Source organism: Microsporum canis, genomic scaffold (assembly GCF_000151145.1).
Source record: "Microsporum canis CBS 113480 supercont1.1 genomic scaffold, whole genome shotgun sequence".
In the NCBI taxonomy this organism is placed as follows: Eukaryota; Fungi; Ascomycota; class Eurotiomycetes; order Onygenales; family Arthrodermataceae; genus Microsporum; species Microsporum canis.
This window is the reverse complement of record NW_003299169.1, coordinates 2,918,593-2,938,633: the sequence shown is the minus strand read 5'-3', so window position 1 is coordinate 2,938,633 and position 20,041 is coordinate 2,918,593. Positions and strand designations below refer to the sequence as shown.

The 20,041-nt window shown below is 48.5% G+C and overlaps 11 protein-coding genes across 11 annotated transcripts in view; 4 read left to right on the top strand and 7 right to left on the bottom strand.

Annotated features, from left to right (window-relative positions):
- Positions 1-462: 462 nt before the first annotated feature.
- Positions 463-2,041, top strand: MCYG_01075 (high affinity nicotinic acid plasma membrane permease; the record flags this gene model as incomplete). Its single annotated transcript, XM_002850925.1, has 2 exons — positions 463-890; positions 958-2,041. 2 exons carry the CDS (start codon positions 463-465, stop codon positions 2,039-2,041), a joined length of 1,512 nt encoding a protein of 503 aa, XP_002850971.1.
- Positions 2,042-3,010: 969 nt separating this feature from the next.
- Positions 3,011-4,572, bottom strand: MCYG_01074 (glutamine synthetase; the record flags this gene model as incomplete). Its single annotated transcript, XM_002850924.1, has 5 exons — positions 3,011-3,591; positions 3,649-4,153; positions 4,320-4,412; positions 4,468-4,497; positions 4,537-4,572. The coding sequence occupies 5 exons, from the start codon at positions 4,570-4,572 to the stop codon at positions 3,011-3,013; spliced, it is 1,245 nt and encodes a 414-aa protein (XP_002850970.1).
- An 875-nt stretch (positions 4,573-5,447) lies between these two features.
- On the bottom strand, positions 5,448-7,628 carry MCYG_01073 (conserved hypothetical protein; the record flags this gene model as incomplete). The annotated part of the gene is made up of 1 exon (XM_002850923.1): positions 5,448-7,628. One exon carries the CDS (start codon positions 7,626-7,628, stop codon positions 5,448-5,450), a length of 2,181 nt encoding a protein of 726 aa, XP_002850969.1.
- A 441-nt stretch (positions 7,629-8,069) lies between these two features.
- MCYG_01072 (conserved hypothetical protein) lies at positions 8,070-8,927 on the top strand (the record flags this gene model as incomplete). The annotated part of the gene is made up of 5 exons (XM_002850922.1): positions 8,070-8,162; positions 8,210-8,559; positions 8,618-8,694; positions 8,768-8,798; positions 8,852-8,927. The coding sequence occupies 5 exons, from the start codon at positions 8,070-8,072 to the stop codon at positions 8,925-8,927; spliced, it is 627 nt and encodes a 208-aa protein (XP_002850968.1).
- A 132-nt stretch (positions 8,928-9,059) lies between these two features.
- On the bottom strand, positions 9,060-10,362 carry MCYG_01071 (DUF159 domain-containing protein; the record flags this gene model as incomplete). Its single annotated transcript, XM_002850921.1, has 3 exons — positions 9,060-9,697; positions 9,756-10,296; positions 10,336-10,362. The coding sequence occupies 3 exons, from the start codon at positions 10,360-10,362 to the stop codon at positions 9,060-9,062; spliced, it is 1,206 nt and encodes a 401-aa protein (XP_002850967.1).
- A 639-nt stretch (positions 10,363-11,001) lies between these two features.
- On the top strand, positions 11,002-12,432 carry MCYG_01070 (TPR domain-containing protein; the record flags this gene model as incomplete). The annotated part of the gene is made up of 1 exon (XM_002850920.1): positions 11,002-12,432. One exon carries the CDS (start codon positions 11,002-11,004, stop codon positions 12,430-12,432), a length of 1,431 nt encoding a protein of 476 aa, XP_002850966.1.
- Positions 12,433-12,919: 487 nt separating this feature from the next.
- Positions 12,920-14,443, bottom strand: MCYG_01069 (G-protein complex beta subunit CpcB; the record flags this gene model as incomplete). Its single annotated transcript, XM_002850919.1, has 4 exons — positions 12,920-13,395; positions 13,627-13,944; positions 14,065-14,191; positions 14,282-14,443. 4 exons carry the CDS (start codon positions 14,359-14,361, stop codon positions 12,970-12,972), a joined length of 951 nt encoding a protein of 316 aa, XP_002850965.1.
- Positions 14,444-14,699: 256 nt separating this feature from the next.
- MCYG_01068 (early meiotic induction protein 5) lies at positions 14,700-15,595 on the bottom strand (the record flags this gene model as incomplete). Its single annotated transcript, XM_002850918.1, has 2 exons — positions 14,700-15,124; positions 15,226-15,595. The coding sequence occupies 2 exons, from the start codon at positions 15,593-15,595 to the stop codon at positions 14,700-14,702; spliced, it is 795 nt and encodes a 264-aa protein (XP_002850964.1).
- A 559-nt stretch (positions 15,596-16,154) lies between these two features.
- Positions 16,155-17,111, bottom strand: MCYG_01067 (endoplasmic reticulum vesicle protein 25; the record flags this gene model as incomplete). The annotated part of the gene is made up of 4 exons (XM_002850917.1): positions 16,155-16,173; positions 16,259-16,559; positions 16,644-16,770; positions 16,884-17,111. 4 exons carry the CDS (start codon positions 17,109-17,111, stop codon positions 16,155-16,157), a joined length of 675 nt encoding a protein of 224 aa, XP_002850963.1.
- Positions 17,112-18,128: 1,017 nt separating this feature from the next.
- MCYG_01066 (uncharacterized protein) lies at positions 18,129-18,871 on the top strand (the record flags this gene model as incomplete). The annotated part of the gene is made up of 3 exons (XM_002850916.1): positions 18,129-18,327; positions 18,453-18,656; positions 18,858-18,871. The coding sequence occupies 3 exons, from the start codon at positions 18,129-18,131 to the stop codon at positions 18,869-18,871; spliced, it is 417 nt and encodes a 138-aa protein (XP_002850962.1).
- A 645-nt stretch (positions 18,872-19,516) lies between these two features.
- MCYG_01065 (conserved hypothetical protein) overlaps positions 19,517-20,041 on the bottom strand; it is a gene marked incomplete at both ends in the record, with an annotated part of 3,740 nt that continues 3,215 nt past the window's right edge. Inside the window, one exon of the mRNA XM_002850915.1 lies at positions 19,517-19,986. Coding sequence (XP_002850961.1) covers positions 19,517-19,986 — 470 coding nt within the window. The remainder of the gene's footprint in view (positions 19,987-20,041) is intronic.

Here is a 20,041-nt window from a genome sequence, read left to right as displayed (position 1 = left end):
CGACATCCCGCATAAAAGACATTCAAGGACTACATTTGCTTCTGGACCGTGGAAGCACCCAGAGCAAGGATAGAAAGCATCCTGGTCTTCTGCAGCAGGGATAAATTATCATCAGAGCGGGACATCCGTTCCCCGCGCCATCTATCCAGGGTTTGCAGCTTGTCTCAAAGAAGGCCAAGGAGCTACTCGATATAGGCTGCAGAAACCAGCCCAGGAACTAATATTACGGAAGAGAGCTCCCTGCCAGTGGCCAGTAGGATCGTATTTTCCGCTTTCACGTTAGCCCTTCGAGAACTTTTTTCGCTTGACAAAACGCTGACGAATAGAATGGGTAGACGCTCCAACTACTCCGTTCATAAAGCAACCTGAGAGGCCCTCCCCTTTGGAATTGGCTGGTTAGCGGGCCCCAAAAAATCTCCATATCCATACAACCGAACAGCCAGTTGATCATAATCAATTGCGATGGAGAGCCACTGGCCAAAAGACGAAGACTCAGGTTCGAATGGCCCAATAGCCCAAAGAGAGCCTGATTTCGATGCAGAAGAAGCAGACGACGAGACGTTGGATCGCATATATCGTAAACTGGACCTGCGTATCATCCCACCGCTATGGACACTCTACTTTCTTTGCTCTGCCATCCGATCCAATGTCGGGCTGGCTCAGACGATGAACCTCAAGGAACACCATGACCTGGGCTCGGTACTGCATCTGACTCCCCGACAGATCTCGACAAGTTTGGCACTTTTCTACGTGTGCTACGTCATATTCGATCTGCCTTCAAACCTGATCATGACCAGGTTGAGCCCTCATATCTGGATGAGTCGGATAGTGATTAGTGTTGGTGTCATCGGGGCGTTGATGGCAGCTGTCAACGCCGCGTGGTCGCTGTAGTACGTTTCTATCACTACTTATCGTTGTATTCGCCTTCTTATATCTAACCAATTGGACACTATACAGTCTTCTCCGCCTCCTTCTAGGTATCGTGATAGCCGGCATGTGGCCTGGCATGGCATACTATCTATCACTCTTCTACCCTTCTGCTCGCACCGGCCAGCGTATAGGCTTCTACTTCACTGCCGCCCAAGTCTCTGCTGCAGTCGTTGGGCTGGTCTCTGCCGGGTTCCAGGAAATGGACGGCTTAGGGAACCTCGTCGGCTTCCAGTGGATGTTCCTCATCTGGGGCCTGGTCGGCACATTGATGGGCATAACGCTGCTATGGTGGCTTCCAGACCGACCTCTCCCACCGGGCGAATCTCATCCGCCTCGCGCGGCATGGCTTCGGTGGATACCCACGACCAGGCCTGCACTATCCGGCAAAGACGAAGAATTGCACTACGCCGACGTACAGCGCGTTTACAAGAAAGTGCAATGGGGCTGGTCTGATATCCTCCGCATACTATGCGACTGGCGTCTCTGGCCCGTGACAATCATGTACTTTGGTGTCGTGGGCGTTGGCATCGGAGTGCAGAGCTACGGCACAGTAATCATCCGTGCCGCCATCCCTTCGTTAACGGGCGTACAGCTCTCTCTGCTCTTCGCACCGATATGGGTCATGGATCTGATAGCCATCCTGATCATGACGCCAATATCAGATGCATTCCACCACCACCGGCCGGCCATTTTCATCTTTTCATGTCTGATATTGCTCACCGGCCTGCTACTCACGACTTTCACCCGCACCTGGACTGCATACGGCGGCCTGTTGGTTGTAGGATTTGGTCTTGGCCCGACAGTCCCCATCACCATGTCCTTGACCGCCGAGCTGTTCGGAGCAAGGTACGGTGACGTCGGCGTTGCTGCTTCGACCGCGATAGTGAGCGGGCTGGGTAATCTGGGAAGTATTGTGAGTACATATGCGCTGTATACGGGATGGAATGGGGATGCAAAGAGGGCGTATAGAGGGAGCAATGGGGTGATGTGCGGTATTGTTGGTGCAAGTATAGTTGCAGCCGTGATTGTGGGCGTGATCGTATGGGGGAAGCAGAGGGAAGCGCAGCGTGGCTGGAGGGGCGTATGGTGGGTAAAATGGTTGATGAAATAAACAAGTAAATGTAATATAATATATATGTTGGATCAAAACGGGTTGGTTTATTAGTTATTCAAGCAAATCTCCGTCTACTATATCGTTAGCCGTGTCAGTGCATCTCCGTACGGAAATGCATTGACGTGTGGATATTGCTCCGTATATAATAACTCAGCTCCTGTCCAGCCACATCTCTGGCTGCATCCTACAGCCGTCTCAACAATCTAGATCAACTGCTTAATGATGTACTATGTCAATATCCATCTTCTAAGCAACCAATCGGTTTTAACCAGGTATTGTAAGGATGCGGCCTTGCTACCCAAGGAAGTTTTATTATGAACGTATTTCTTGGTCAGACAGAAGACGGTTGACCAGGAAACAATCAATGTAAATACTTTGAAACACCAACTTCGGGGATTAACGACTGGTTGGAAGTGGATCTATCATACTGGGTAGTAAATGAGTGTAATTTCTCTCATCTCATCGAGCTCCTGTCTAAGTGTAGTAAAGTAGCTATCTACCGCACTAACGCAGGCAAATCACGCGCAAGGTTGAAGAGACAGACGAAAAACACTTCAAGGCCTGGGACGCACGGTAAAACATAAGAGAATTAAGTCAAACTTGAAAAAAGGGTATGTAGCAACGTAACGCCGACAGAACAGCAGCGGTGTGCATGGTCGGGATATATGAATTAATGTAAGGATAGTTAGCTAATAATAATAGTAGTAGTCGGCCACCAACAACGGATTTTCTCCTTTTTCTCGTGTGTAAAAAAAAAAAAAAGGGACTTTGGTTGTAGTAGTGTGTATAACTAGAGCCGAACTGACAGACGCGATCCCACGGTTTCAGTGGGAGCAATATGTAGTGAGAGTGAACTAGCATATTGCAATAAGTGGTGCATGAAAACGACAAGAACGGAAACAGGTAAAGGAAAATAACACATGAAAGGCTTTAACAAAAATGGGCATCGAAGCGTGGAATATCTAATTAAAAAGGCATTAAGCGTGTCGGTCTTGAGCACCGGAAAAGGGAAGAAAAACAGGAAAAGCATTTCGACGTGGGCGCATCGTTGGGCTTAATCGCTACCGCAGAGCTAGAGAGAAGGTTAGTTCCATGTGTTTGAAATAGACAAGGAGGATGACATACAGTTTCAACGATGATACCCGTGATCTGGTATGGATCCGCGTTACTGGCGGGTCTTCGATCTTCGAAGTATCCCTTTCCGTCTTTGGCACACTGTCTGGGGATTCTGATACTTCCACCACGGTCGGCGACACCCCAGCTGAACTTGTCGATGCTGCCGGTCTCGTGGCGGCCGGTCAAACGGTCTTCGTTTCCTTCACCGTAGACGGCGATGTGCTCTGGGTGACGGGCCTCGAGCTTCTTCATGGCAGCCTCGATGACCTTCATGCCACCCTCAGCACGCATGGAGGCAGTGGAAACGTTGGAGTGGAGACCAGCGCCGTTCCAGTCACCCGGGATGGGCTTGGGAGCGAAGCTGATGACGACACCGAAGTCTTCGGCGACACGGTTGAGGAGGAAGCGGGACATCCAGAGCTGGTCACCGACTGTTATGGCTGTTAGCGGGCGGTAGACAAGAGAGGGGTAGGAGGCCAAAAACTTACGGACGATACCCTCGCACGGTCCGACCTGGTACTCCCACTGGGACGGCATGACCTCAGCGTTGATACCGGAGATGTTGATGCCGGCGTAGAGACAGGCCTTGTAGTGGGCATCAACGATGTCACGGCACTGCGCCTTGCCGGTACCGACACCACAGTAGTATGGGCCCTGGGCACCGGGGTAACCACCCTTGGGCCATCCGAAGGGCCAGCCATCCGCGTCCAAGAGAGTGTATTCCTGTTCTAGGCCGAACCAGAACTGTTCCTTCTCATGTGTTCTCATGAGACGGGCGGCCTCGTGACGGTAGTTGTACTTGTTGGGCGAGCCATCGGCGTCCCAGGTCTCACAGAGGACGAGGATGTTGTCACCACCTCGGAAGGGATCCGGGAAGATGGCGCAGGGGCGAAGGTAGACGTCCGAATCATGGCCGGGAGCCTGGCCTGTCGACGAACCGTCGAAGTTCCACTCTGGGAGCTCGTCAGGCGAAGTGACGGGACGGCTGAGAGTCTATGATGGCATCAGCAACCAGAAACGCGACGACGAAAACCAGCAGCCATCAACCCGCAGCCACGTATGGAGGGGTTGGACTAAGAGGCTAATGCAGGAACCAAAGCCCATGGCAGGCAAGGGTAGGTAACAACACCACAAAAAAAAAAAACCAAGCAGCACTAACCTTTGTTTTTGAACGAACACCACCGTGAGCATCTACCCAGACGTATTCAGCGAGGACCTTTCCACGCTGGTCGAGGCCCATGTACTTTTGGAGCTGGAGGGAGGGTGTTAGTTATGACTCGACACCAACAGTGGCGGATGGTACACACATTAGCAGCATCGGATCGACGAGTGTTCGCCTGTGCCGGTGGTTAGCATCTCATGTTATCGTCAGGTACGAAAGGAGTGGCAGAGGCAAAGGGACCACCCACCATGATGAATGATTATAAGCAAGATAAGACTGGACGGTAGATAAACGACAGAAGCGACAGAAAGCAACTGAAGACAAGAGCTGGCTTTATTTTTTTATATTTTATCTGGCCTAAGTGAAGGACTTTGGGGGGAGAGAAGGACCAAAGAGAAGGAGAGAGAATAATAATAATAGGAGAGAGAGAGAAGAAGAAGAAAAGAAAAAGATGAAGCTGAAGATAAAGCGACTTTTATAAAAAGGAAAAAATAAATCCTTGGTGTGGCATGCAAGGTTTTCCTCCCACTTGATGACGTAAGGCGTCTCAGCCAGCTTAGCTAAGCGTCCCCAAAATTAGAAAGAAAGATAAAAAGGAAGGCCGGAAGAAGGCCGGAAGAAGACGGGGCTAGACCCACCGGGTGGCGGTGCGAGATCGCCCGATAAGGCCGCCAGATAAGGAGATAAGGGAAAGAAATCCCTCATACATGGAGTTGGCCGAGTCCGACAGAGCCCAGCCTGCAACCTCCGTCCACAGCAGCTCTGGAGTGGTCGACGGGCGTCGGAAGAGTTTGGGCGTTTGGGGAAGCGCAAGGAAGGATGGAGGAGCGGCAGAAGGGGGGGGGGGAGGAGAGGGAAGGGCGGTGAGACCTGATCTGCCTGTCTCACCCTTTTTTTTTCTTCCCTTCTTGTTTGTCCTCCTTTTTTGGTCTTGTTTCTCTGTTGCAAGTCTTCGCTTAGGCTGCCTGTCCGGGTGTCGATGGCTGCGCCCTGTGGCTGGCTGGCGCAGATAAGGGAAAGGATCCTGGTTGGGCCAGAAAAAGCAAGGGATGAGGTAATACGATTACATACGTGTCTTATGTAAGACGCTGCCGAGGCAACAGTGATGATGATTATGTAAACACATCATACAGTAGAGGTAGAGCGGTAGTGGTGCCTGCGCACCCACTCGACCAGCAGCCCCGGATCTTCGCTGGTCTCCAGCACGCGCTCCAGCAGGCCACACAGCTTCCTCTCCTCCTCGGCCCGCTTGCTCTGCGCTTCTGCCGGTCGCGCGTCGTCTGCGGGAGGGCTCTCCACCAACCCGTTTGTACAGGGGACATGTAGCCGTCCGTCGGGCCTGACCTCGACCGTCACGCTGGCCGTGCGCGAGAGAGGATGGGGGAGAGGGAAGACGACCAGCAGGCTTGGTGCCGACGAGACGGGCGTCCGTAGTGAGATCGAGATGCGCGTGTCCTGGCCCGTCTGCTGCTGGTTGGCGGCCAGGAGTGAATCCAGCCGGGCCTCAGCCGCATCGACGTTGCTGACCGTGTTTTCCTCGTTGTCGTCACTGTTACCACCGCTGGTAGGGATGTCAAAGACGTCCAGTAGCCTGTCGAGTAAGGCGTACTGCCGCAGTAAAGGGATGGCCTCCTCCACCTGTCGTGGGTGCGAGAAGGGAAGCTCCCTTACCGTAAAGCCGGGCACATGCTCGAGGGTGTGGAAGGTGTACACATGCTTCTTCACAGCCGCCGTCTGGCCATCGGTAAACGTAGTCACATTCCTCACATGCTCGCCGCCCCCGGTTCTCGCCCGCCGCTCGACAGGTACCACAAGCGCGTCATAGGCGGCCGGCCTCATGTCCTGCTGCAGCGTTATCCCGACCAGCCGATAGATCTCTGCTGCCACGACGATGGGTACGTGGATGGCGGGCTCCAGGCGTGCCACGAAGCGCACATTGGGCGGGCTGGAGGGTAGCAAGGGGTCGGTCGACACGAGCGTTGGCGGCGGCTCAACCCAGTTCGTTCTAGCCCTGTTGTTCGTATCCTCGTTTGCCGTGTTGTTGCTGTCGTCGTTTCCTTCGTCGTTGTTCCCGTTGCTATTTTCGTTGCTGTTCCCGTCCTGCGTCGGTAGGACCGTGGGATCGCCAACCCAGTTTTTGGATATGCGCAGTGACGGGTAGCCAGCCTCACACTCTATCACAGCATTGTAGATTTTGTGTTTGCTGCCCCTTCCCAGCCTCAGAGACGAGGCCAGCACATCGTCGAGCGAGACGTGTCGAGCATCCAGCAGCCGGCGCTGGGCAGCCCAGTACTGTATGGCCAGTCCGACGTTCTCGCCTCTATGCATTGTAGGACGTCCCACGCTGCTCCTGCACAGTCGTTCCCAGAACCGGCTCTCTCCAGACGTGACGTCCCACACCTTCTGCATGCTCTCGTGCACCCCTTCCACAGCCTCGAAGCAGTTTACCTCCCTGCACAGTCCGTCCATCCTCGCCAGCCGTGTCAGGTTGGCGTGGAAAGCGTCCACTTTCTTCCACTCCCCATCCCCTCCGGCCGTAGTCAGCACGCTCTTCAAAACTGCGGATGCAGCCTCCCTCTTCTCCCCTTCAGCCATCTCCCGCGTAGCATACCGAAGTGTCACATCCTTCACCACATCTGCATCTGCCCCGTCTTTCTGGCCAAACTCAATCTCCAGATCAACGCTGTTCCCCGCAATGCTCAGATTGTTCTCCTGCCACATACACTCAAACCCTTCCAGTGTCCCCAGTCGTTCAATAGATTCACGACATACACCGCGTCCTGCCACCCGTGACCGTAGCATAGAGAGTACCTCAGCCATATTCCGTCGTTTTTCAGCTTCTGTATCTTTTGCCGTAGGCCCCGGAAGCGAGTGTATGGGCAGATCCAGCGGCATTCCCATACTTAGACCCATCGCATCAGACATGCTTAGGCCCATGCCAATGCCCATGCTCAGGCCACCCGTCATGGCGACTCCTCCTGGCCCAGGCGAGGGCGTAATTCCGGATAGGCCCAGCGCTAACAGGGCAGAAGGTGAGCTGAATGCCGCGGCATCCTCCAACATAGGCGTGTACTGATGTGCCGGTGCTTGTGAGTGTGAGGAGGCAGGTAGGTGCTGCTGCCCCTGGTGAGGTTGTTGCTGTTGTCCCTGCTGATGTGAAGGCGTTCGTGTTGTTGGTGGTGAGATCTGTGATAAGGGTCGCCCCATAGGCACCGCCGAGTGAGCAGGATACGGTGAAGACGTTATTTGTGTTGGGGTCGCGCCTGGGTTGGCGTTTGCCGTGTTGCTTTTAGCAGGTGTAGCCATTGTCAACAACCAAGGTAAGAGAACGTGTAGGCCGCCTTAGATGTATTCTGTATTTAGTGAAATGCTCATGGGTATCATATATTATTACTCAATTTCAAAGCCGTTTCTTTCGGTTCAGGCGATATATTAATGGATATCATTCAAATAAAAAGAAAAGAGATAGCTTGGTATCCAGAATAATGATCCAAAAAGTCCCATCACCTATCCCTCCTCCTTGTCATCCCCTTTAGCCTCAATTTCCGTATTCACGGTCTAAATCCAGATATAAACCGTGTTTCGTAGCTGTGAAGTTGAAGTTCAAAGTTGAAGTTGAAGCTCAAAACGGATACTTAAGGATGTTCACGTGACTTGACCGGGGATATGGAAAAGAAAGAAGCTTCTCTGAAGCACCAACTTTCTTTGAGACAATTATCTAACAGAAAGTCAAGGTCCAGAAGGTCAATGGCTTCTCTGATGGGAGTTTTGCGCCCTATCATGGGCCCAGGGAGAGCTCTATACAGACAGCTTTCCACGCTCTCCAATAATCCTCACATCGTATGCCTCCCACCCACTATCAACAACCCATACTAACACCTACATAGTATGCATTCCCTAATTCAACAGGCACAAGCCATACGTTATCTCTCCTACCAACCTCTCCACCAACTCCTGCCCTCGCAATTGGAACAACGACTACTTCTGCCCTCCCTCCAACGCCAAACACTTTCTCCCCTAACCCGGAATTCATCTCTATCCTAGATTCTGTACTGGCAGAACATGCCTGCCAGGACCCAGACACCGTATCCGCTGCACATGTAATGGCATCAACGTCAGGCGCGAATCTCTTCTCGCGCATGCATGGCAAGGTGGAGGGAGCAGAGTCGGCTGGCAGAGGTGGATTCATTCACATCGCTGACTCTAGAGAGCCGCCAGAGTATGGCCGGATACCTTCGTAGGTCATCCTATCTTTTGGTTTAATGGCCAGTCAATGGGGTACTGACGAGTTATAGGCCTGAGGATATATTTGGTTCTATCGAGGTTGATGGACAGGGGAATATTGAAGGGAAAGGAAACTACCAGGGTAGCGGTATGTCCTGTCGACTATCACTGGTCAATTTATGCATCGCTCATTATAGCTTGCTAACTCTATGCCGATGCAGGAACATATCGCATTGTTACGAGAAACGGAATGTAAGTTTTACTTATCATGGCAATATGTCACACCTTACTAAATGCATATACAGCCTAGGTCTAAGTCCGTTCCTCAGGGAAAAATTGGTCGAGAGGTTGAAGGCCGAAGAGGAGAAGATACGACGTTAAACGGCCTCCTTTAACTAAGACATGACACCTGATTATTTATTTACGATGGTGTGTAGGGTAGGTTACTTGTATTATAGGTATGGTTCCTTGGACTAAATAATGTACATAGATCACAAATAAACTGAAGCTAATTCACTTCTTGAAGAAATTGGTAATTCGCTGATTTCCATCACTGGGCTTAACTCCGGCCTTTGACTTCGTGTCGTTTCTGGTTGCATTTCGCATCTTCTTCACTGGGCTGGGTCCTTTGATGGGTTGTATCTCTGCTTGGGTAGGCCCTTTCTGCGGGCTTCCAATCTTTACCTTCTTGTTGCTCCCTAGAACCTGCTCTGGCTTATTCCCTGGAGAGAACTCCCTCTTCAAGGCAGATTCACTCTCTGTCTGTCCAGGTTTAAGTTTTTGTAAGTTCTTAGAATCATCTTCCTTGGCCTCCCGTATATCTGCTTTCCCCTTCTTATCGCCTTTGCCCTGGAAGAAATTAGCGATATTACTCTTATTTTCCTTGCTATCAATCGGTATAATGAAACTTGGGGAGTTATTGCCGACTTTCCCTACGTCCTTGCTGACGGGATAGGTCTCTAGTTCGCCTTCATAGGGCTTCAAAAGCGACTGAAGCTCGTTTGTCCATGTGGTGGTATGCGGGTCTAGCCAGGTAACCATCTCTTTACTACCCGGATTAAGGATGACAGGCATACGATCGTGGAGAAATTTAAGTTGTGAGTTGGATGAGGTAGTAATTACCGTATAGGTATATAACTTCTCATCCGTATCTATTACAAGTCAGTTGCATCCAAGCCACATGAAGCCAACACATAGCCCCCTAATTACCTTCATATTTGACGCAGTCCCACAGGCCAGCGAAACACATCAGGTCTCCATCCTTGCGACGGGTATAATATGGCAATCTGATTTTGCCCCCAGGCCCCGTCTTAAGCCACTCATAAAAGCCCTGGCATATCACGATGCAGCGCTTTTTCTTCTTCATCGAAGTCCACATGCCTCGATCTTCCATTAAAGAATCATCTCGACAGTTGATAGTCTTCATCAGTGAGCCATAGTTTGGAGATCGTTTGGTCCAAAAGGGTATCAGTCCCCATTTCATAGCCTGAATCTTGTACTTGGTGCCTTTCTCTCCTTTCCCGATATGCTCAGAGTGCTCTCGCTCTTCAGCAGCTTCGCCGTCAAGCGCTTCAGGGCCAATGCCACCATGGTCAGGGGTATCGGCTCTTAGCACAGCACCATAATTCCCAGGTGCAAAGTTATACGTCTCTCTCACTTCATCATCGTCCGCTATTTCATCAACTTGCTGGCCTCGTTGTTGTAGTTGATGTCGGATGAACGCCAACCGCTGTCTCAAAGCCGAATCAGACTATGTCTTTTTCTGCCAGGGCTTGGGGAGCATGCGTACAATTCCCATAGAATATCGCCCACACATTTCGCTGCAGTTGTCGACTCTGCTAGTATATATATATATATATAGCTTGATTTATGCGTAAAGGAACCATGAAAGAGTTATCAGTCGTCTTCGAGGTACTAAAATAGGTCCACTAGCTTATGTCCACGTGACCTTCTAATTACTCGCTAGTTAACGGCTACAACATGTCTAAATAATCATCACACTACTGAGGACATGTCAAAGTACGAAAACCCATCATTTAATATCAAAGTCCGATGAGGCATCCTACTATAAGCGCAACGAAAACGGAAGTGAATAGGAAAGAGAGATGAGATTAGAACTAAAGAGAGTTCCAGCAAGTAACTCCTAGCCACAGCCAACTGCGGCTTGAAGTGCTCTATTAAGGGATCCCTCTTCAAATTTATTATTAGGCGGGAACCCCAGCAACGACTAAAGCCTTCTGATAGCAACGATATATGATATATGACTCCTACAAGGGCAACCGTAGCTATTTCAAGTATTTACATAAGTAATATGTAGGAATTTGGAGGTCACGCTAGTAAATACTTTTAAATAACCTTAATTCCACCACGAACTATTTTAACCATCTTGAAAAAGCTACATCGTGATCAAGGCTGTTTGCTCAATTCCTCCAATTGTCAGATATGTTCTAGCATGATGCTGGCGAATTTAGGGCGGCGCTCTAGCGCGCTCTCACGACCTATAACCAATCCTCTCCTCTCACAATCGACGACCAGATCAATTTCTTCACATAGCATCGCCCAAAGACCAAGACTACAGCTACTCCCCCACAATGTATCCGGTTCTCAAACCCGATCATACACATTCTACCAGCGATTCAGAGACAATTTCCGAGTTGCCGCACGAAATGTCCACCGCAAACACCCAATCGGATTTCCCCTTACCCTCCTGTTCGCTGTCGGCAACACCGCCCTCCTAGCGTATATTATCTATGATTTCATGACTCGGGTGAACCCAGAGTACTCACGCTTCCCCAAGGAAATGGCCATTCATCTTCGAAAAGCAGTATACTATACTGAAATGGACCTCAACCCTACGTCGGCACTGGCTTATTATAAGCAGGCGTTGGAAGCTGGGCTCCAATTAGGATTACATCCATTCTCAGACGAGATGTTGGGGATACGATTGGCAGTGGCTTCGATGCTAGAAAAAGCAAATTTGTTTGATGCGTCAATTGAAGTTCTCGAGAAGATTAAGAATGATTGTGAAACTTGGATTGAGAATGGGAGGAGGCGGAAATTGATACTTGATCGAGAAAGAGAGAGCGGGAAAGATATTTTACCCGATCCATCAAATTCCGATGCTGTGGCCGAGCATGAGGCTGCTCTGGAAAAGGAACAAGAAGAGGAGAGAATGCGTGACACAGTGGTGAAGAAGGTTCCGGGAATAAGCCTAAAGATCGCAGAGCTATATTCTGAACAACATCCGGAAGATACGGAGAAAGCAGAGAAGTACCTGATTTCCGCCGTTGAGGTTAGCCGAAGGGAACTGCAGCGGAGAAGGGATTTGAACTTGCCTGTCACTACGGATGATGGCCCTTCATTCCTTACCCTTACCGAAGTGGGCAACGCATGCAGTCAGTTGGCAGATCACTATGGACTAAAAGGCAGAAACGACTTGGCTGCCGTTCTATATATGCAAGCACTATCCTTATTTAAGGAAGACGAAGGAGACGGACAGAACAAGATCATCCAGGTCGTTCTGCTAAATAATATTGCAAGTCAGATGGCGGAGCAAGCAGGGAAGACTCCTTTGAACGCCTCGTCGCCCTCGCCCTCTTCCATAAACCCTGTTTCACGCGAACAGTTGCTGGTTGCAGCGACAGAGTGGGGAAAGAAAGCGCTGGATGTTGCCGCTCATGTCGATGACTCCATTCGAAATCAGGAATATGAGCAGGCTTGCGTGGCTACCCTGTATAACTTGGGAGAGATATCTGAGATGCAAGAGAACCCGCGACAAGCAGAGGGATACTACCGGGAAGCCAATGCTACATCTATTAAGCTACAGTATAAGCAAGGAATTGAAAAGACAAAAGAGGCATTGAAAAGGCTAGAAGGCCATAAATGAGATACCCTTTTCTACTGTATCATTAATTTCAATGCCAAAGGGATAAAAAGCATGTACAATATGTAAAAATTTTAACTTTTGGGAACGAACGTCTACGTTGATAACCACGGCTACGAGGAATGTAAACGGTTAAAATGCAGAATGCAGAACCTCCATTAGCTCGTGAAAAGACGTACATAGCATAACCTTTCCAACCAATACGGTAGATCTCACACGCCAGCTTTAAGCCTAGAGAAAGCCAAGAAGAAATATCATCGACTTGAAGATAAGACAGGAGTGGGTGGGTTTTGCTTTTTGAACTTTTTTTGCTTCCATTTAGATAGATCCTTTGTTAATATCTTTAGGGAACTATCAACACCACAGTTCATCTTGTCCACGGGCGGTAGCCCTTTTTTGCCCTCCCTATTTTTTTGATCGGGTGGCATTGCTTCATCCGAATGATCCCCAACCAGTCATATTGTTTCATTGGACATTATCTAGTAAACAACTCACTCCGCTATTAAAGATGTGACAAAAGAAGGAATAAAAATAAACTTTTTATACCCTCGACATGACACCCCAGGCACGAATCTTGTTGTCAGTGTATCCAGAGAACAGAGTCTGACCATCGGCGCTCCATGCCAAGCTTATGCACTCAGGGTCACGGCTCTTCTTGCCCTTGTCCTCAAACTCAGGCTTGAGCTCATCGATCTTGCTCTTCTTCTCCAAGTCGAAGATGCTGATGCTGCTGGAAGTGGCAGCGCAGAGCCAGTAGCGGTTGGGAGAGAAGACAAGAGCATGGATTTCATCACCAGCGTTGAGAGAGTAGAGGTGTTTCGATTCGTTCAAATCCCAGAGCATAACAACGCCATCCTTGCCACCAGAAGCGCAAAGGGAGCCGTCAGGAGAGATGGTGACGGTGTTGATGTAGCCGGTGTGGCCAATGTGGTCGGTTTGAATACGGCAGGTGGAGAGTTCCCAGACCTATTGTGCATCGACTGTTAGCTGTTGTACCGAAAGGGATAAAACAATCGCCACCAGAAGTTTTCTCTTCGATACAAATATAAAAGGGGAAGTATTTCCATCAGGGCAAAGGTGAATAATGGTCTCATGGCCCACAAAGGAGCTCTGAAGTAGCAAATACGTTGATTGCAAAACATCATTTGGAAAACAAAGCGACATAAAAACGAATGTTGACAGCCGGATATTTCGTACCTTGACGAGTTTGTCCCAACCAGCACTGACGATGACGGGGTTCTGGGGGTTGGGGCTGAAGCGGACGCAGGAAACCCACTCGGTGTGGCCCTTGTCGGTGATGGTGAACTTGCAGTCACCAAGGGTGTTCCACAGCTTGATGGTTCGATCACGAGATCCAGAGACAATTTGGCGGTTGTCAGCAGAGAAGGAAACGGACAGGACGTCGTTGTTGTGGCCGACGAAAGTGCGGGTGGTGTTTCCGGTAGCCAATTCCCACAGACGGAGGGTCTTATCCCAAGAGCTGGAGAGAGCATAGGCACCATCAGAGGAGATGACCTATTATTTGATATCATATTAGCCACACGTCAAAACACACCCCTCGTGGCTATCTTCTTTCTTTTCCTCCTCTTGCCCATATGCGCAAAATCAGAAACTGGATCCAGAGGTATATCATACACAGTCAGAAACGATGTGAGAGTGTCCGTGGAGGGATCGCTTTGGGTATCCGTATGCGGTATCATCACGGGTCAAGTTCCAGACGATCAAGGTCTTGTCGCGACTGGCAGACAAAAGCATGTTGGGACTAAACTGGCCTGTCAGCATCATCCCTCCATCATCATTCTTCCTTCTTTCTCTCTCTCAGTCAAAGAATTGTCATGGAATTGTTCCTTACTTCTCCAACGTCGTCGCCAAGCTGGTAACCCAGCCATTGTGGCCCTGGAGGGTTCCACGGAGGACTAACTGCTCAGCCATGATGTGCGGACTCGAGCTCGTCTGGATGATGCTCTCGTAAATCCTCGAGGGTGCGGTGGACGGAGAGGGATGAAGGCGAGCAGAGAAGTTGTTACTCTTTTTTTTTTTTCCTTTTCGGCCTTTTCACACAAATCGACAGAAAGAAGTTAGGCTGGTTCCGTATCCAGGCAAACCCTAAACGCCTGTGTGCGCGCGCTAAACCCTAACCGGCCTTAAGCGAGCGGCTTCGACTTTTTATATATACAAAACATACAAGAGATGTTCATATATTGTCTGAAAGATATATTATATTATCCTGATGATACATATTGTACAGATGAGAGAGTAGATGGCAAGTACTACGATTTGAAGAGCTCAATGTTGGGCATTCTTCCCAGACCGCCGCCGCTTCCCTTGACGCTACCACCTCCAGCCTTCTTGCTAAGGACGTGCTGTCGCAATAGAGAGAGAATATCCGAGTCGGCCCATCGCTGGGGGACAGGTCGGTATGCAGGTTTAAAAGCTCCCACTGTCTGGGCCCATTCTCCGCTCTTCGCAGCGCCGCTCTTCCACGTCTCAGTAAGCTCGTCCTTGGGCCTCGATGCACCCTCAGATCCCTCAGATGGGGCTTCTTGTGTTGCCCAGTAGTAGATGTCCCAGTCATTTTCGTCCAGGAACCGGTCATATTCATCTAGTTGACTGCTGGTCATCTTGCCTAGATATGTAGATGCAAATGTTGACAGGAGGAGATCTGACTCTAAAGTGCCTCGTTTACGACTCTGGTCTACTCCATACATATAATGTTAGTCATCTGCAGATAAACTATGGCAGTTCAACTAAACGCCAGCTCATGTATAGCCTATACAACGTCCAGACGGCACTCACATAACAACCTGGCTCTCTTTGTGCTGTCATCCTCGCCTTTCCTTTTGAGAGGCTCTACTTTGAAAGTGATGCCTTCCATCTCTCCAACCTCCAATTCGCCCTTTGTTTGTCCAGGAGCAAGCAGGCCTTCCGCACTTTTATCCCCGTTTTTCGTGCCTCCATGGCCACCAAGTTTTGAAGAATAGCTTAAACGTCGAAAACTCAGGGTAGAGGCAGGATATTCGTTTCTATAAGGTATGCTGGCACTGCGATGATATGAAAGAGATGCGACGGGTTTTGGTGACGGGGCGACAGTAGGAGCCTGGGAGCGACAACGGTACGAAACCAGTCCTTGCCTTAACGATCGAGATATAGTATTCACCGCGGCCATTGGAACAAACGAGAGACGCAATTGATATGTTTTCGTGTAGTGATCGACGTTTAACAACTGATGGCCGTCGTGTTAGGAAACCTGAAGACTTCGACATCATCAGCACTTTGTTTGACATGTTTGCATCGACCAAATGGGTCAACCTTTGTAGCATTAGTTCATTATTAGTACACCAACGATGAAGAAACAGAGATGGATATTTCTATTGTACTCTTTGGCCTATTATTTTATAATAAAAGAATTTTATGGAATAAACTAGCCTCCTGATGATTTTAATTAGGCAGCTTTGGAAAATTGCATTTCCTCTTGCCTCCGGAAATTTCCTAGATTCCCTTATCTTTTGAAGATGCCGGTGGACTAGTGATCATAGTTACAATTCGTATTTCCTCATCATTATGAAAGTAAAACGTAAGAAAGATCAAAAGAAACGAGGGAGAAAGTTGGGTGAGGATAATGACCGCACCCATATACCTAAGCAGACAGGGAAGTCCATCAAAACCGTTTCTGAGAAAGGAGTAGACTTTGTCATTCACCAAAAGAAAACCCTTACTAAGACGCTTTAGATAAGATGTTTCGATCTGTATCAGGTAGTAAGAACGGTTAGTAAATGGTTTTTGCACCTAAGGTACACACGAGGACATAATGCGCATTAAATCCACTTACCTGAAATAGGCTCTCAAATAGACTACCTGCCAAACACCAAGACCAACCAGCATGCCCATTGTGCCGAAAGCAAACCATTTAACTCGCTCATTAGTACTCTCGTTGGTGTCTCGGAGTTTTTGCTCTCTTGCGCGCATAAAGTCCATCTCCGCAACGATTTCATTAATCATAGCTTCGATGCGACGTAGATCAGTTTCAACTGGCTTAAGCTTCTCTTGAACCTTGATGGCGTCCCAGTCGCGTGCATCGGCACCGATATCAATACCTAGCTCGACCTGACGAGATGGGTTGTTGCCAGCATCTGCAAATGGGGAACAAAGTAGAAGATTAGCCAACGTCCCTGGCTATTTAATTGCGAGAACAAAATCTGTCAGGGTATTCTTACGTCTGCCGGAGAGAACGTTCTCAAAGCATACGTCGAACGAAGAGTCGGCGCTAGCGGTAAACATTTGTCTGATCTCGCCGGCGATATCTTTTGGTTTGGCGTAATCGTCACCTAGTGAACCTTTGACCTATTTCACCCAATCGAAGAAAAAAACCAGTCAACATGCATTCTATATTATCACACGACACACAATTGCAGTAGGATTAGCGGAAAAAATTTTTGGGTAAGTCCTTGACGTACATGCATGTTGACAACCTGTCCATCACCCTTTGAACCGCTCACTGTGGCCGTAATGACAACAAGCTGGTCACGCCCAACGAAGTTCCTTACGCATCTCTCGTGCTTCCCTGAGTGTACATTTGGAATAAGGTCGAAATGTAGGGCGGACGTAAGGGGCACAAGGAGAGTGAATAGGAGGGCGAGAAGTTCGAGAGGAGACCGTAGTCCCGTAGATGAGCCCCGCCGCATGCTGGCCTCTGTCGTAAATTAAGTGCCAGCGGATGGCGGGATGTAAAGGGAAGACGGTGGAGGAGGAGCAACAACGAAAAAGGTCGAGTAGATGCGTTTGATATGTCTGTATGCGCCTGCTCGTCGTAGCTTGCTGCTTGAGGCCAAACATTTAGGGTTATGGATATTTGTCCCTGTCGCGGGTTGGCGGAAGATCAAAAGTCCGAAAATACTCTTCGAAGTCGACCACCGTAGACTAACTGTTTACTACCTACAAGAGTCCTACATACGGGATATATATCAAGGAGAATAGTCCTCTTTATACTGATTACAGGCAGAGGTAGCCTTGCCTTGTGATGTGCTAAATCATAGCTAGAACTAACTAGATCACTACTTAACGAGTACTGACCAGATACTGACGATATAACGTTCACCTCCTTCGACTCATCCTAATATTGTTTGATTAAATGATTATGCATACCTGATTATTGAAGCTCCTAGAAACGACTGTATTGGCCCATCAAGCTGTCAATAAAGCTCCTTTATTAGAAACAATATTCTCAAGGGCTCTTTGAGGCTTTCACTTCAACCAACAAACCCGGCTCCTTTAGCATATTTCCCCGATGAACCTCTCTCAAAATAACGTCTCATATCCATCTCAGGATCTCCCTAACAATCAAGTATAGAAAACCATTTCATGGATACCTTCATGGCCTAGCCAAAACCCTACATATGCAGTTAAAGACTGTGAAAGAATAACGTTGGACAATGGTCGTAAATATACTAGCGTCGGATATGGTATGAAAAAGGAACATCTAGACAGTCTGTCTTCCTAGCAGTAGATCGCTATCGCCAGTCCTTAGGCTAAGGCAGGTTCTGTAGAACCAGGCTTGTCAATTCATTACCTAACTCTTCGGGAGACAAGAAACCATTCAAATACTGCGAAGCAATATACGAGCATGGTGAAGTTGCTAATGCAAAACCTTCTGAGCCAATGTAGCAGGGGTTGTTCTTTTGCGGTGAACCTATGGAGGCGAAATGTCAACAATATACATCCTGGAATTAGGTGGAGGCCTTCGTAAATGGCAAAAACCGTCCTTGAGTCTGTGGGATTCCACCTTACTGTTGATCAAGATACTTGAACCTTCTAGCATAAACATCTTGGTTCTTCGTCTTCTGTTTTGCAAAGTAAGATTTTCTCCAGGTATCTGCATAGATATAATGGTGATCGACTGTGGTATGTTTTCATCCATGCCACGGAACATGAAGGTGATTCCATATTGTCAAAATCGTATTCCGACCACTTCTTTCCGCATAGATCCGAGTAAATATCGAATTATCTTGGCTGATGCTATGATGCAGCAGTAGAGCCAGCTTGTTGGAGAAAAGGCAAAAGGGCTGCACCATGCAAGATCAGCATCTGCATGATATCAGTGATATGTATCTATGGACAAGGTTGGAACGCAGGTTTAAACAGGCAGCGTTTCCAGGGGAGGGCGAATGACGTGACTAGTGCCATGGCCTCAAATATACTCATCAGAAACGAAAGATCCGCATCGGTGTTTGGTTGGTGTTGGAACTTCTAGAAAAGATGTGCAACCCTCCAAGGGTTGATGAAACGCAGACAGGTATAAACAGCAGATCACTCTGGTATGGAGTATGTAGCGTGACCTTGAACATGCGTCTCGCCAAGTCCAGATACACAAAGCCTTTTTGAAGCTTGAATACCCTGAACGATCACTTTACATTATACTCATGGATATATAGATGGAGTTGAGTAGATCACTTGATAAAACGAGTAAAATTATTATTTCAAACGATGTGAAAAGATATTTTCATGACTTGCATCTCACCGTGATGGCTATATTGTGAAAGGGTTATGTGACAGAAGTAAGGCCCAAAGTGACGTTAAGAAAAGGGGCTGAAGGGTGGTATATAAAAGGCAGGAGAAGGGGAATACAACACATCCGCGTGCATCAGCGAGTGTAGATCGAGGGTATCGATAGACCAAGTGTGCTAAGAGAAAAAGAGAAAAAGAAGGGGACGAGGACTCGAGCAGGAATGATATGTGTAGAGTTATTTTGGTGAATGAATTGATTGCTTCGTCAAAGGAGTGGCCAAGGCTGGTTCTTGATGAAACGAAAATATATACCGTCACCCTTGTTTCGAGAAAGAGGAGAAAAGATGAAAACAAAAACTGGCCGGTGAGTAGAGGGGATGGGAAGATGGAGATGGTATAATGTAACAGGGGCCGAAAGTCGTCTTCATTAATTAAAAAAAAAGATGTAGTAGAACATCTCGAGGAAACGTGAATGTCTTCCCAAAAAAATAAAAAAAAGGAGGGTGAGAAAGGTCATTGAAAGATGAGACGGAAGAGAGATGATCAAGGAGGGCGTTATTTGATGGGTTGGGTAGAGGGCATTGGACTAAGCGACCTGTTTCTTCTTTCGTAGGAAGGCCTTGAATGTCCAACTAGCTGAAGAACCGGTCTTCATTCCATTCAATGAATGCACGGAGCTTACACTGGGTGAGGGAGGAGCGGTATTTTTCAAGAAATCGGCCAACGCCGCGGTTTCAGCCTTGTTGGATCTGTATAGGCTGTCGGTTTCGATACCCTTTACTACATTCTTTGGCAGCCTGCCGCCAGAATGCCATTGGTTATCTGGCTCGTCTGCATGGATGGTAGCAACGAATGATCCAGAGGTGAGAGACGCCTGTGGCCTGCCAATCTGGTTATATTTAGCGGGGATATCAACAAGCCTTGGAACAGGCGATGATGCTCCAGTAGTGGAGTCCAGAGTTGAACTTCGCATGATGCGCGTTTTCATAGACTTTTGTCGCTTCGCCTCATTAGCCTTTTGAATATTGATGGTGAACGGCTGTGGTTTCGGAGGTGCTGGAGGGGGGCGGGGCATTTTTTAGGAATTCAGCGAGACTTTCTTGCTTTGGCT